General features: G+C 40.0%; 1 protein-coding gene across 5 annotated transcripts in view; it reads right to left on the reverse strand.

Annotated features, from left to right (window-relative positions):
• nrap (nebulin-related anchoring protein) overlaps positions 1 to 13,249 on the reverse strand; it is a 114,853-nt gene that overhangs the window by 29,973 nt on the left and 71,631 nt on the right. For all 5 annotated transcript variants that reach the window (XM_029764175.1, XM_029764174.1, XM_029764176.1 and 2 more), the window contains 3 exons: positions 7,509 to 7,607; positions 7,304 to 7,408; positions 1,006 to 1,113 (listed from right to left, as the gene is read on the reverse strand). In XM_029764175.1, coding sequence (XP_029620035.1) covers positions 1,006 to 1,113; positions 7,304 to 7,408; positions 7,509 to 7,607 — 312 coding nt within the window. The remainder of the gene's footprint in view (positions 1 to 1,005; positions 1,114 to 7,303; positions 7,409 to 7,508; positions 7,608 to 13,249) is intronic.

Here is a 13,249-nt window from a genome sequence, read left to right on the forward strand (position 1 = left end):
GCGGTTTTTGAGTTTCCTTTTTGCCATCATTATCATCCTGGAATCTGTTCAAATAACCTGGACACAATCAATGTGTTCATTACTCAAACCTTGGAACAACTGTACCTGGGAATAATTACAATCAAGAAATCTCAAGTTGTTTTATTGGAAGATTTGCATTAATTGGAAATGAGTTGGAACCCTACCTCTATTTTGGTGTCTATTATACAACGGGTGGGTCTAATCCTGAATGCCGATTGGTTAAAATTGCCTTCCAGCTGGTGTCTATTCCACAAGTTACCACTGGCTAAAGCTATGATGTTAAAATGTCTATTTACTCTGTTCCATCTGACTGCGCAATCCACTGACTCATCAGCCCAGCCAGGCAATTTATAAACTTGATCTCCGCTAAGAAAAGCATCTAGACATTTTCTCACATTTCTTTTAGACAAAAATGTAGTTTTCAACAGCTGAGATTTGGAACCAAATTCTACCGTTGTTATGGCTTCTGTTCTAATGTTCTACTTTGCAATTTCTATTAGACACCAAAATACAGGTAAGGGTTACAACTCATCTTCCAATAAAACAACTGTACATTTCTTGATTGCAATTATTAACATATTTATTACTCACTAAGTTCGGTTATGAACTCAGTTTGAGTAATGAAGGCATTGGTTGTTTCCAGGTTATTTGAACAAATTCCAAGATGATGATGATGATAAAACGCAAACTCAAAAAGATACAAAATGATCCAACAAAAACAGCCAAAGGATAAGGAGAGATTAAATGAAAGACACGGAAATGGTGCCATATTGCCAGCTATAAACTGATTCTAGGTGTTAGTAACATGAATGGCCAGCAGGTGGTACAATAACCTAAATAAAATGGGTTCAATAAACATTTATTTCTCCAGGTAACATTCTTTATATTTCTACCACATTTCTAGCACATTTTCTAATATATAAAAATGGCTATTACAACTACTGTACTTTCAAAGAGTGCATTCATAAATGGAGTATTACTCACGTCGCTGGCTAAATCCATTGAGGTTTTGGCAGCCTGGAAAGGGATGTCCTGCATGGTCAGTTTGTAGCCCTGAGCCCTTAGAGTGTGCCATGACTCCCTGTACTTGGTCTGAAGAGGAAAACAAACCATCAGTAAGTCCAGGCCCTCGTTTGCCAAAGCCTTCATAAGCGATAACGTAGACTGGATCAGTTATTCATATTATTTATCATCTAATGTTACAATTGTTCATTGGAGAGCCCATCATAAGGTGCGTCATTATGCCTGAGCTGTTTGTCAAAATCAACTTACTATCTAGAATCTCTTTCTGATGGTATCTACATTTTGGAAAACGATGACATGTCGCTGCCCAAATCATGTTAGTTTCTGGCCCCATCACTGACAAAATAGAAATATGTGATGCTTTTTACTCTCATTATTTGAGAATTTAGCTCTACCTTATGTTTCTACGCAGACTGTAGACAGTGTGGAGCTCAATAGACACTAGGGATCCCTTGTTTTCCTTTAATCAGTTTACGGACAAGGACGAGCTTGATTCTTTGTTTACTATAGATGTTAAGTCCACGGGCAGACCAGTTAGATCCTGGTCATCTTATTGTGAAACACATAGCCCATATTTTCTTAGTAATATTTATTTCTGGGATTAAAGAATGCATAACAGTGCATGTTTTTCCTCTTCACATCTGCCCCATATCAACACTTTCGTGTTTGGCTAAAGTACTGATTGATAAACTCTCAAAGTCGCTCCTTCTTCAACAGAAACTGTATCCTAAATAAAGTACATATCAATCTGGATTGAGACAAGGACATAGTACCATCTCAGCTGCATCTCTTGTTGTCAACGATATTGTATGCTCTCGTGATAAAAAACAGCATTGCACTTTCGACACTATGGATCATTCACTGTTATTACAAAGCTGTCCACTGGCGGACTTGATAGAAATGCATGTGCTTGGTTAAAAAAACGACTTAATGGATAGCGCTCAACTGCTGACTATGTCATCTCGCAATTCCTCAAAGTCACAGAAGGAGTTCCTTAAGGGTCTATGTTAGGGCCAGTACTATTCACACAGTATTTCAATTATATTGGTTCCTTAGTAAATAACTGTAAGCTACACTTTTATGCTGATGACACTGGGCTGTACTCTTCTGCCTCCTCTGTGAACCAGGCTATAGCTGATCTGCCGATTGCTTTTAATGTCGTACAAAAAACACTTCTTGACCTTAAACTGGTACTGCATGCAGATAAAAAAGTAGGCCTATATAATATCCTCTAGAGCACAACTTTGACTATACAGACTTACATATTTGCACGTTAAATGGAGCACAAATTGAGCAAGTCCCCATTTGGAGTGATGACAAGTTGTAATTTAAAACACATTTTTTTAAAAACACATGAGCTAACGAAGAAACTGATCATTAACCTGGGCTTCTTCTACAGAAATATACTGTGCCTTGATAGCAGGAAAAAAATTATTGAGTCAACTTCTCCGTCAGCCCTTGACTATGGCAATATAATCTATATGAACCCAGCTGCCACTTCTTTAGATGTTGTTTATCATAGTGCACTCTGCTACGAGTGACCAACTGTCACCTTTATTGTTGTAATTGTATCACTAATTACTTAGTATTTCTTGCAGCCTTTTTCTGTGAAGCGTGGCTCCCTTGCAAAAGAGACACGGTCTCAACGGGACTTCCCTGTGTAAATAAAGGTTAAATACAAAATCCTAGAGGAAAACCTGATTCAGTCTGCTTTCCAACAGACACTGGGAGACAAATTCACCTTTCAGCAGGACAATAACCTAAAACACAAGGCCAAGTCTACACTGGAGTTGCTTACCAAGATGACATAATGTTGTTGAGTGGCCTACTTACAGTTTTGACTTAAATCGTCTCGAAAATCTATGGCAAGACATGAAAATGGCAGTCTAACAATGATCAACAACCAATTTGACAGAGCTTAAAGAATTTTGAAAAGAATAATGGGCAAATAATCTACAATCCAGGTGTGTAAAGCTCTTAAAACTTACCCAGAAAGACTCACAGCTGTAATCACTGCCAAAGGTGATTCTAACATGTAAGACTCAGCGGTGTGAATACTTAGGTAAATTAGATATTTCTATATTTAACTTTCACTATATTGGCTAAAATGTCTAAAAACATGTTTTCATTTCGTCACTATGAGATATTGTTGGGAGAGGGGTGAGAAAAATATTAAATTCAGGCTATAACACATCAAAATGTGGAATAAGTCAAGGGGTATGATCACTTTCTAAATGCACTGTGTGTGTGTGTGTGTGTGTGTGTGTGTGTGTGTGTATATATATACATATACATACATATACACACATACATATATACACACACACATATACACACACATATATTGGAAAGCAGCTGCTGTCATCCCCCTCTTCAAAGGAGGGGACACTCTTGACCCAAATTGCTATAGACCTATATCCATCCTACCCTGCCTTTCTAAGGTCTTCGAAAGCCAAGTCAACAAACTGATTACCGACCATTTTGAATCCCACTGCACATTCTCCGCTATGCAATCTGGTTTCAGAGCTGGTCATGGGTGCACCTCAGCCACGCTCAAGGTCCTAAACGATATCGTAACCGCCATCGATAAGAAACAATACTGTGCTGCCGTTTTCATTGACCTGGCCAAAGCTTTCGACTCTGTCAATCACCACATCCTCATCGGCAGGCTCAATAGCCTTGGTTTCTCTAATGATTGCATCGCCTGGTTCACCAACTACTTCTCTGATAGAGTTCAGTGTGTCAAATCGGAGGGCCTGTTGTCCGGACCTCTGGCAGTCTCTATGGGGGTGCCACAGGGTTCAATTATTGGGCCAACTCTATTCTCTGTATACATCAATGATGTCGCTCTTGCTGCTGGTGAGTCTCTGATCCACCTCTACGCAGACGACACCATTCTGTATACTTCTGGCCCTTCTTTGGACACTGTGTTAACAACCCTCCAGACGAGCTTCAATGCCATTCAACTCTCCTTCCGTGGCCTCCAACTGCTCCTAAATACAAGTAAAACTAAATGCATGCTCTTCAACCGATCGCTGCCCGCACCTGCCCGCCTGTTTTGCATCACTACTCTGGACGGTTCTGACTTAGAAAATGTGGACAACTACAAATACCTAGGTGTCTGGTTAGACTGTAAACTCTCCTTCCAGACTCACATCAAACATCTCCAATCCAAAGTTAAATCAAGAATTGGCTTCCTATTTCGCAACAAAGCATCCTTCACTCATGCTGCAAAACATACCCTCGTAAAACTGACCATCCTACCGATCCTCGACATCGGCGATGTCATTTACAAAATAGCCTCCAATATCCTACTCAACAAACTGGATGCAGTCTATCACAGTGCCATCCGTTTTGTCACCAAAGCCCCATATACTACCCACCACTGCGACCTGTACGCTCCAGCAGGTATATCTCTCTGGTCACCCCCAAAGCCAATTCCTCCTTTGGCTGTCTCTCTTTCCAGTTCTTTGCTGCCAATGACTGGAACGAACTACAAAAATCTCTGAAACTGGAAACACTTATCTCCCTCACTAGCTTTAAACACCAGCTGTCAGAGCAGCTCACAGATCACTGCACCAGTACATAGCCCATCTATAATTTAGCCCAAACAACTACCTCTTCCCCTACTGTATTTATTTATTTTGCTCCTTTGCACCCCATTATCTCTATTTCTACGTTGCACTTTCTTCTACTACAAGTCTACCATTCCAGTGTTTTACTTGCTATATTGTATTTACTTTGCCACCATGGACTTTTTTTGCCTTTACCTCCCTTATCTCACCTCATTTGCTCACATTGTACATACTTATTTTTCTACTGTATTATTGACTGTATATTTGTTTTACTCCATGTGTAACTCTGTGTTGGTGTATGTTGTCGAACTGCTTTGCTTTATCTTGGCCAGGTCGCAATTGTAAATGAGAACTTGTTCTCAACTTGCCTACCTGGTTAAATAAAAAAATATATATATTTTTTTTAAATATGAAGCTCGGGAAAATCACGTTTTTGACTGCACAGATTTTTTTTCCTCTTCCAATGAATCAATTAAGTATAATGGTCCAATTGTTTGCCTAATCAGGCCTATAGGCTAGATGGACATATTTTGTAATGAAGCATTTCTTCAAAACGCAGGGCTTTTGAGCGGTTATTCAAATGGCATATTTAGTGCAGTTTACAGCCTACACTAGAATGTTGCACTCACTTGAAAACAATTATAAAATGATTAATTGCATTGTGATCAATAAGGAAGGTTTTTGACCTACGTGCTGGGGGACTGGAAGTGTAGCCTGCATGGGAAGTGCACAGTGAACCTGTCATTTCTTAATCTGATAACTTTTGCCCTCAGAAAGCTTCAATTTGTCAGGGTGTGGACTCTACAAGGTGTCGAAAGCTTTTCACAGGGATGCTAGCCCATGTTGATTCCAATGCTTCCCACAGTTGTGTTAAGTTGGCTGCATGTCCTTTGGCTGGTGGACCATTCTTGATACAAGAAACAGGAAACTGTTGACTAAGATCGAATCCTACTATATCCTCTGGCGCTAATTGAATTTACAAAGCGAAACCCAGATGCGTGCTGCCCAGTGGCGCGAGTCTACCTGAGGTAAATTCCTTCTATGCTTGCGTCGAGGCAAGCAATACTGAACCATGCATGGACGACTGTGTGATCTCTCTCTCTCTGTAGCCAATGCGCGGGGCCAGACAGCATGTGCTGACCAGCTGGCAAGTGTCTTCACTGACATTTTCAATCTCTCCATGACCCAGTCTGTAATACCTACATCAGGGCTGCCCAACCCTCTACCTGGAGATCTACTGTCCTGTAGGTTTTCAGTTCAACCCTAATTTAGCATATCTAATTCAGCTAGTTAAGGTTTTTGTTGAGCAGCTAATTAGTAGAATCAGGCGTGTTAAAGACTAAAAACCCACAGGACCGTAGATCTCCAGGAAGAGGGTTGGGCAGCCCTGACCTACATGTTTCAAGCAGACCACCATAATCCCTGTGCCCAAGAATGCCATGGTAACGTGTCTAAATGACTACCGCCCTGTAGCACTCACAGCTGTAAATCACAGCACCCTAAATCATAGGCTGATATCTGTGCTACTGCGTACCAAGCGCTACAGATACCAAGTCTGGAACCAACAGGACCCTGAACAGTCTCTAACCCCTAGCCATAAGACTGATACATAGTAGAGTAACTATTTAACTCAGAATGGTACCATGGTAAGTGGTACAGATGCACCAAGTCTGGAACCAACAGGACCCTGAACAGCTTCTAACCCCTAGCCATAAGACTGTTAAATAGTTAGCAGTGTAACTATTTAACACAGACTGCATCACATACGCTGCTGCTAGTGTTTATCATCAAACCTGTTGCCTAGTCATTTTATCCCTAACCACTGTATATGTACATATCTACCTCAATTACCTAGTACCCCTGCACATTGATTCGGTACTGGTACCCCAAGTACACGGAAAGTATTCAGACCCCTTGACCTTTTCCACATTTTGTTACCTTACAGCCTTATTCTAAAATGGATTACATTTTTTGATGCAAGCTTGCTCTTGTTTGCTGCATGTGGGCCTAAAAAACGGCAGACCAAAGAACTGGCGGGGAGTTTGAAAGGAAAGAGAGCACAACAGTGAATGGTGATGATAAATTGATAGACTAACTATACTCATGTGTGCTCCGAGGAAGAAACAATGATATAATGTAACATCGCCCGAAAACGGCACACATTTTAGTTGAGATTTTTATTCTCCAATGGCATTGATCCTCTAAAAAAATATATATATATATATATATATATATATATATATATATATATAATCCAGATTGAAATGTCCAATGGTCCGCTCTGCCGTTGCTCTCTTGATGCACTGATGATGCATCAAGATGTTGCCCACTGAATGTTGTCAGGCTGGCCTGATTGCATTTACACTGAGCTGAGATCAGAACACAAAACGAGCTCGTCCACCTCCGGAGGTCCTCAGGCAAATCTGCTTACATGCCGAACATTGCATTGTTTGCATTTAGACCTGGCATTAACATGAGTTTCTTGTTATGCAAATTATTTTAATGCAAGGTGCAAATTGGGTCTACTTCCGGAGGTGGTCAGGATGCGTGTTTTAATCACCTGTCAAACATGTGGGCACAATCAGAACATGGACAAGATCAGGACAAAAGTACACGTTAGAATCACGTATAAACAGGGCTAATACAATGAATTGTATCCTGGCCTAAGGCTAAGACAGATATACCTCGCTGAAGTTAGCCGCGTTGATCTTAGCCTGTGTTATCTCTGGACTCTCCAATGTCATTGTGTAGTTATGCCTGTCATTCACCCCTTTCTTCTTGTACAGGCGCTGATGAGAACAAAATGTTACAAAAATGATATTTTGAATGTCTGTTCAGGACTATGTGAAGATATGTAACTACAGTGTAATGATAAGTGGCACATCTCACCTCGTTGGTAAGCTTATTGCTGAGTTTGGCATGGACAATGTCTGGTGAGTCTGCAACAGACGTGTGCTTGAAGGAGCAGGGCTGCTGACGGTAGTTTTTCTGTTGGAGAGGAAAGAATGAAGAGGTTAACATTTTCATACGAGTATATTAGCTAGCACTATATAATAGCACCTTGCAATAAAGCATGTATAATGGATAAGTAAATCGTTTATTCATGTTTTGCGTGACTAGTGTAATGTCTCACAAAAATATGGACCTTCTAGCAGTACCTAATGCTCCTTAAGGTCTTAAAATAGCCTAGAACATATCAATGATAAAGGAATAAGCACACAACACAGGATGTGTAGACTTTTGCACTCGTAAAGGGTTGAAAATGACAGATTTGGGCACTGATCAGCACCTAAATTGGAATGCAATGCCTGGCCAGTAACATGCTATAAATGATGTTCTCTGGCTCTGCACTTCACTTTGCTGTATGGGTTTTGACTGACAGCCGTGACAGAACTTGAGCACCGCACACACAAAGAAGTTTCCCTCCCGCGAATTGGGCAACTTTTGCATAGTTCTTGTTGTCTGGGTAATGCTGTAAGAGTACTCAATGTATTTCGAAAGACATTGATGATTATAATAAATACCGCTAACTATACTCATCATGTGTGCTCAGAGGAATCGAGCTAGAAATGCCAAATGGTAGAGATGTTGCTGTTTATATTCAGAACCACATTCCTGTAAAGATTAAATACTGTTGAAGTATTACGGCTACAGGTTCATCTGCCTCACCTACAGCCCATTCTGGTGGGAAGCTGCTATAGACCACCAAGTGCTAATGTAACCGATGTGAAATGGCTAGTTAGTTAGCGGTGGTGCGCGCTAATAGCGTTTCAATCAGTGACGTCACTCGCTCTGAGACTTGAAGTAGGGTTTCCCCTTGCGTTGCAAGGGCCGCGGCTTTTGTGGCCGATGGGTAACGATGCTTTGGTGGGTGTCAGTTGTTGATGTGTGCAAGGGTCCCTGGTTCGAGCCCGGGTTGGGGCGAAGAGAGGGACGGAACCTACACTGTTACACTAACAGTCAGTATCTGGATAATATATGTGTGAAATGCTTGATAATGAATGTGATATCAACAGAGAGGTATATTTTCTGGGTGATTTAAATATTGACTGGCTGTCATCAAGTTGCCCACTCAGGAAAAAACTTCAAACTGTAACCAGTGTCTACAACCTGGATCAGGTTGTCAGTCAACCTACCAGGGTAGTTAAACAGCACAGCAATTAAATTATCAACATGTATTGATCACATATTTAATAGTACGGCGCGTTGCTGGCCTTTTACCTCTACCCATTCCATTGGTGGCCACAATGTAAATAACTGTATTTGGAATACACAATCATCAAAATGTGCGATTACTGCGCTACAGAAAACCCATTTATCTATTTCACAATCTCAACTGAAATAAAGTATTTCCACTTTTAAAAAACAACTGTTGGTGTAGCCTTATTATGTTTTTGTTTCCAATTCATGTAACCCAAAAGTTCTGTCATTTCTTATTAATATCAGGGGGTAAAATGTCTATACTTGTAATGCGTAATAAATCAAGTCAATCGTGATGAGTTAGGCCTATATAATCTAAATGTTTTATCAAATGAAAATGTAGTATAATAGTTATTTCAAATAGCACACATTATTTTGCCATTTAAGGTGTAATATTTGCATGAAATATAGCTCTATTACTTCTATATTCTTATACTCAAATATATATATATATATATATATATTTTTTTTTTAATCAGCCTTACATTTCCGATACTCCTGAAAGGTTGATATTTCATTGGGGGTGGGAGTAGAGCACATAGACACATCTGTCTAGTATCATAACCACTTGACATAGTAACAGCGAGAGATCAACTGATCTGCTGGTTTATTATTGTGTGTTGTTGGTTGTAATGAAGTTTGTTAATACGCAGGTGCATGTAACCTCTTGTTTGTAACAGAAATCCAGCGGTAACCTGCAGGAGCATGTTCAAGGTCCAATGCAGCCATTTTATCTTCATATCAAATCACTTCTGGGTAACAATCAAGTACCTTACTGTGAATGTTCACTAAGTGGTCAAAAATAAATAATAAAAACAATCTTCTCAAGCAAGAGTTTACCATTCTTTGGGTGGTGAACCATTCTTGATACACACAGGAAACTGTTGAGCGTGAAAAACCCAGCAGCGTTGCAGTTCTTGACACAAACTGGTGCGCCTGGCAACTACTACCATACCCCATTCAAATGCACTTGGCCATTCACCCTCTGAATGGCACACACACACAATCCATGTGTCAATTATCTCTAGGCTTAAACATCCTTCTTTTAACCAGTCTTTACCCCTTCATCTACGCTGATTGAAGTGGATTTAACAAGTGACATCAATAAAAGATCATAGCTTTCACCTGGATTCAGCTGGTCAGTCTATGTCATGGGAAGAGCATGTGTTCTTAATGCTTTGTACACTCATTGTATATGTAAAACATTGGAAAATCACGTTTTGGACTAAACTGACCCTTTAAGTTCTGCCTGTTCGGTGCAATCAGGACTTCGTCAACAAAACAAAGGAGCTGATTGTGGAATGCATGAAACAGCAGAGAGAGCACACCCCCATCCACATCAATGGGGAGAGGGTCAAAAGCATCAAGTTCCTTGGCGTGCACAGTGCTTGGTCCCTAAGACCCTCCCAAAACTTCCACAGATGCACCTGGTACGGCAATTGAACGGTCCGCAACCACAGTGCTCTCCAGAGAGTGGTGCGGTCAACCCAACGCGTCACTGGGGGCACACTGCCTGCCCTCCAAGACATCTACAGCACCCGATGTCACAGAAAAGCAAAGCAGATCATCAAGGACCTCAGTCACCTGAGCCATGGCCTGTTCACCCGCTACCATCTAGAAGGCGGAGAGTACAGGTACATCAAAGCTTGGACCGACAGACTGAGAAACAGCTTCTATCTCCCGGCTGTCAGACTGTTAAACAGTCACCATTAGCCTTAGTCACTGTTCTCTTTACATTTTTAAAGCCCTCTTACAAAAACTCCCATTTTACCTAACATCATTAATAACCTTTAGACGAACGAGTTACCACACCCAGTCTCATGCATGGCTAACTCTGGAAATTCCTTCGGTCTCTACTAGTGTTGTCACGATACCATCATTTTGACTTCATTACCGATACCAGGTTTAGTATCATGATACTCGATACAAAATAACCACTGGGCCTTTTTTTTAACATTGAACAATATGTTGATAACTGGTAGAACTAAAATAACAAATAAAATGTTATATTCTATATAAAATGTCTTTAAAAAATAAAACAATATTAAATAACAGAACAGAATTAAATAACATTGTAGAGAATGATGCACTAACAGACTCACATACTTTATTTTCATTTCAACCCTTTGATGTCTATGATGTACTAAGTGCCTTGCTCATAGGTGTTGATTCACTTGATCTCTTCTCACTGCAGCTCTCTGACCCACTTATTGCAGGACCCATGACCTATAATTTTTACTTGACAATTGTACTGTTATTCCTAAGATCTGGAAAGTGGCACATGTCCTCCCTCTACATAAAGGAGGAGATCCTTCTGACTTAGATAACTACAGTCAAATCTCAATTATCTCGCCTTTCTAAAGTTTTAGAATCCCTGGCCAACTGTCAGCTAATAACTTTTTTTACTTCTCACTCTATTCTTAATGTGAACCAATCCGGTTTTAAACATGGACATAGAACAGTTTCAGCTGCTACGCTTGTTTTAGATGAAATGTTAAATTGCTTGGATAATAAAAATAATTGTGATGCCTTTTTTATAGACCTTTCCAAGGCCTTTGATACTGTTGACCATCACATTCTTATTCAAAGGTTGACAGAAATAGGACTGGATCAGGCTCCTTGCAAGTAGTTTGAAAATTATCTGTCAGACAGGACTCAATGTGTGATCTCTGATGGTGTTAAGTCTAGTTTCCTGGATATTACAAAAGGTGTACTGCAGGGATCGGTACTGGGACTTGTTCTCTTTACTATTTATATAAATAATATTGTCAGTATTTATTTATTCATTGGGTGGTTCTCCCATTGATTGGGTTCCCACCTATACATTTATGGGCATCTGGATTGACAAAGAGTTCATGTTTACAAAAGATGGGGATGAGCTCGTTAAAAAGCTATAATTTAAAGTGGGCTTATTTTTTATAAATAGATCTTGCCTCTCCCTAAATAGTAGGAAGCAGATTGTACAGTCAGCTTTCCTGCCAGTTCTTGATTACGGTGACTCCATTAACCAGATTGCAGCAGCCACTACTCTTAAACCTTTGGTACAGTTTTAATACTCACCATTGCATCCTGTATCAAAAGGTTGGCTGGTCCTCATTAAATTCACTAAGATTAATGAATTACTCCCTTTGTTTACAAAGCCCTACTACACAAGCTTCCAACTGACCTAACTTGGTTACTAACGTATAAAAGAATGAGATACCAAACCCTTTCACTGGGTTGCTTTACTCTTCAGATTCCTCGGATCTTCACGGAATTAGGTAAATCCGCTTTTTAGTTTTCCCGCTCCACATTTTTGGAATCACTTACAAAATGAATTACATTTGGACTCCCTGATCCCAGTAGGGCACTTTAAAACCCTGATGATAAATTAGTTCACGAGATGTGCAATTGTTTTGATTTATTGATTTAGTAACTAGTTTATGATGGCTGTGATATTGGTGATGTTCTGGTGTAGTGTACATGTATTTGTATTGTATTTTGTTATTTATTTTAAAATATTTAGCTTTGTGGTCTCAGGTCGCCATTGAAAATGAGCCCCTTGTCTCAATTGGGCTCCCCTGATTAAATAAATGTTCATAAAAAATGACATGAGACATTTGACAGAAGTACCATAAGTAACACAAATTCTAATCCCGATACGTTTTTCATGTTATAGTTCAGAAAAAGTACCAAAGTTTTAGTACACCGTGCAACAGTAGTCTCTATAGATGTAGGTAAATCAGCTTTCTGTTTGTTAAGGTCAACAGCATCATGAACTTGGCTACTTGGCGAATGCATTGGGAAAGATAACATAAACAGCCTTCATTGAGGGGAGGGGAGGCTATGCTTGGTTATTAATCAAATGTAACGAAATGGGAAAACAAGTTTCTAAAATACAAGGTTCACCATCACAATCACTGTGCATCATGGCTGGATAGGCTGCGCTTCCGCTCTAAAAATCCATGCCATTACCAACTGTGTTACCGCTAGGACGTGCTTTTTGTGTCACTTGTTTTTAAGGACACACCTCAAATATTGCTACCCCTCTCACCTCAGCGAAAGTGAGCTGATGCTAGACAGGTAAATTGCTGAACATGGTGCAAGGGGTGGGAAATTCCAGAGTGCCAGTTGTTACATGACAAAATTGCCAACTAACATGCATTTGACAAGAGCACTGCCTTAGCGCCAGCCGAAAAAGCCCAGAGACTGTGATGTTGAAACAATTTAATATATAATAATATACCCCCATTTAGCAGACACTTTTATCCAAATCAACTTTCAATAATGTGTGCACTGCATACATTTCAACATTCTATTTCTATGGTTAACATACTATACTTAATAAGTCCAATGGTATCTTTAGTGACCACAAGGAGTCAGGACCTCAGTTTAGCCTCTCATTTGAAAGATGGTCAGAGGGCTAGAGCAGTTTCCTAAATGGTACTGAC

The sequence above is a fragment of the Salmo trutta genome, chromosome 10 (assembly GCF_901001165.1).
Source record: "Salmo trutta chromosome 10, fSalTru1.1, whole genome shotgun sequence".
Classification (NCBI taxonomy): Eukaryota; Metazoa; Chordata; class Actinopteri; order Salmoniformes; family Salmonidae; genus Salmo; species Salmo trutta.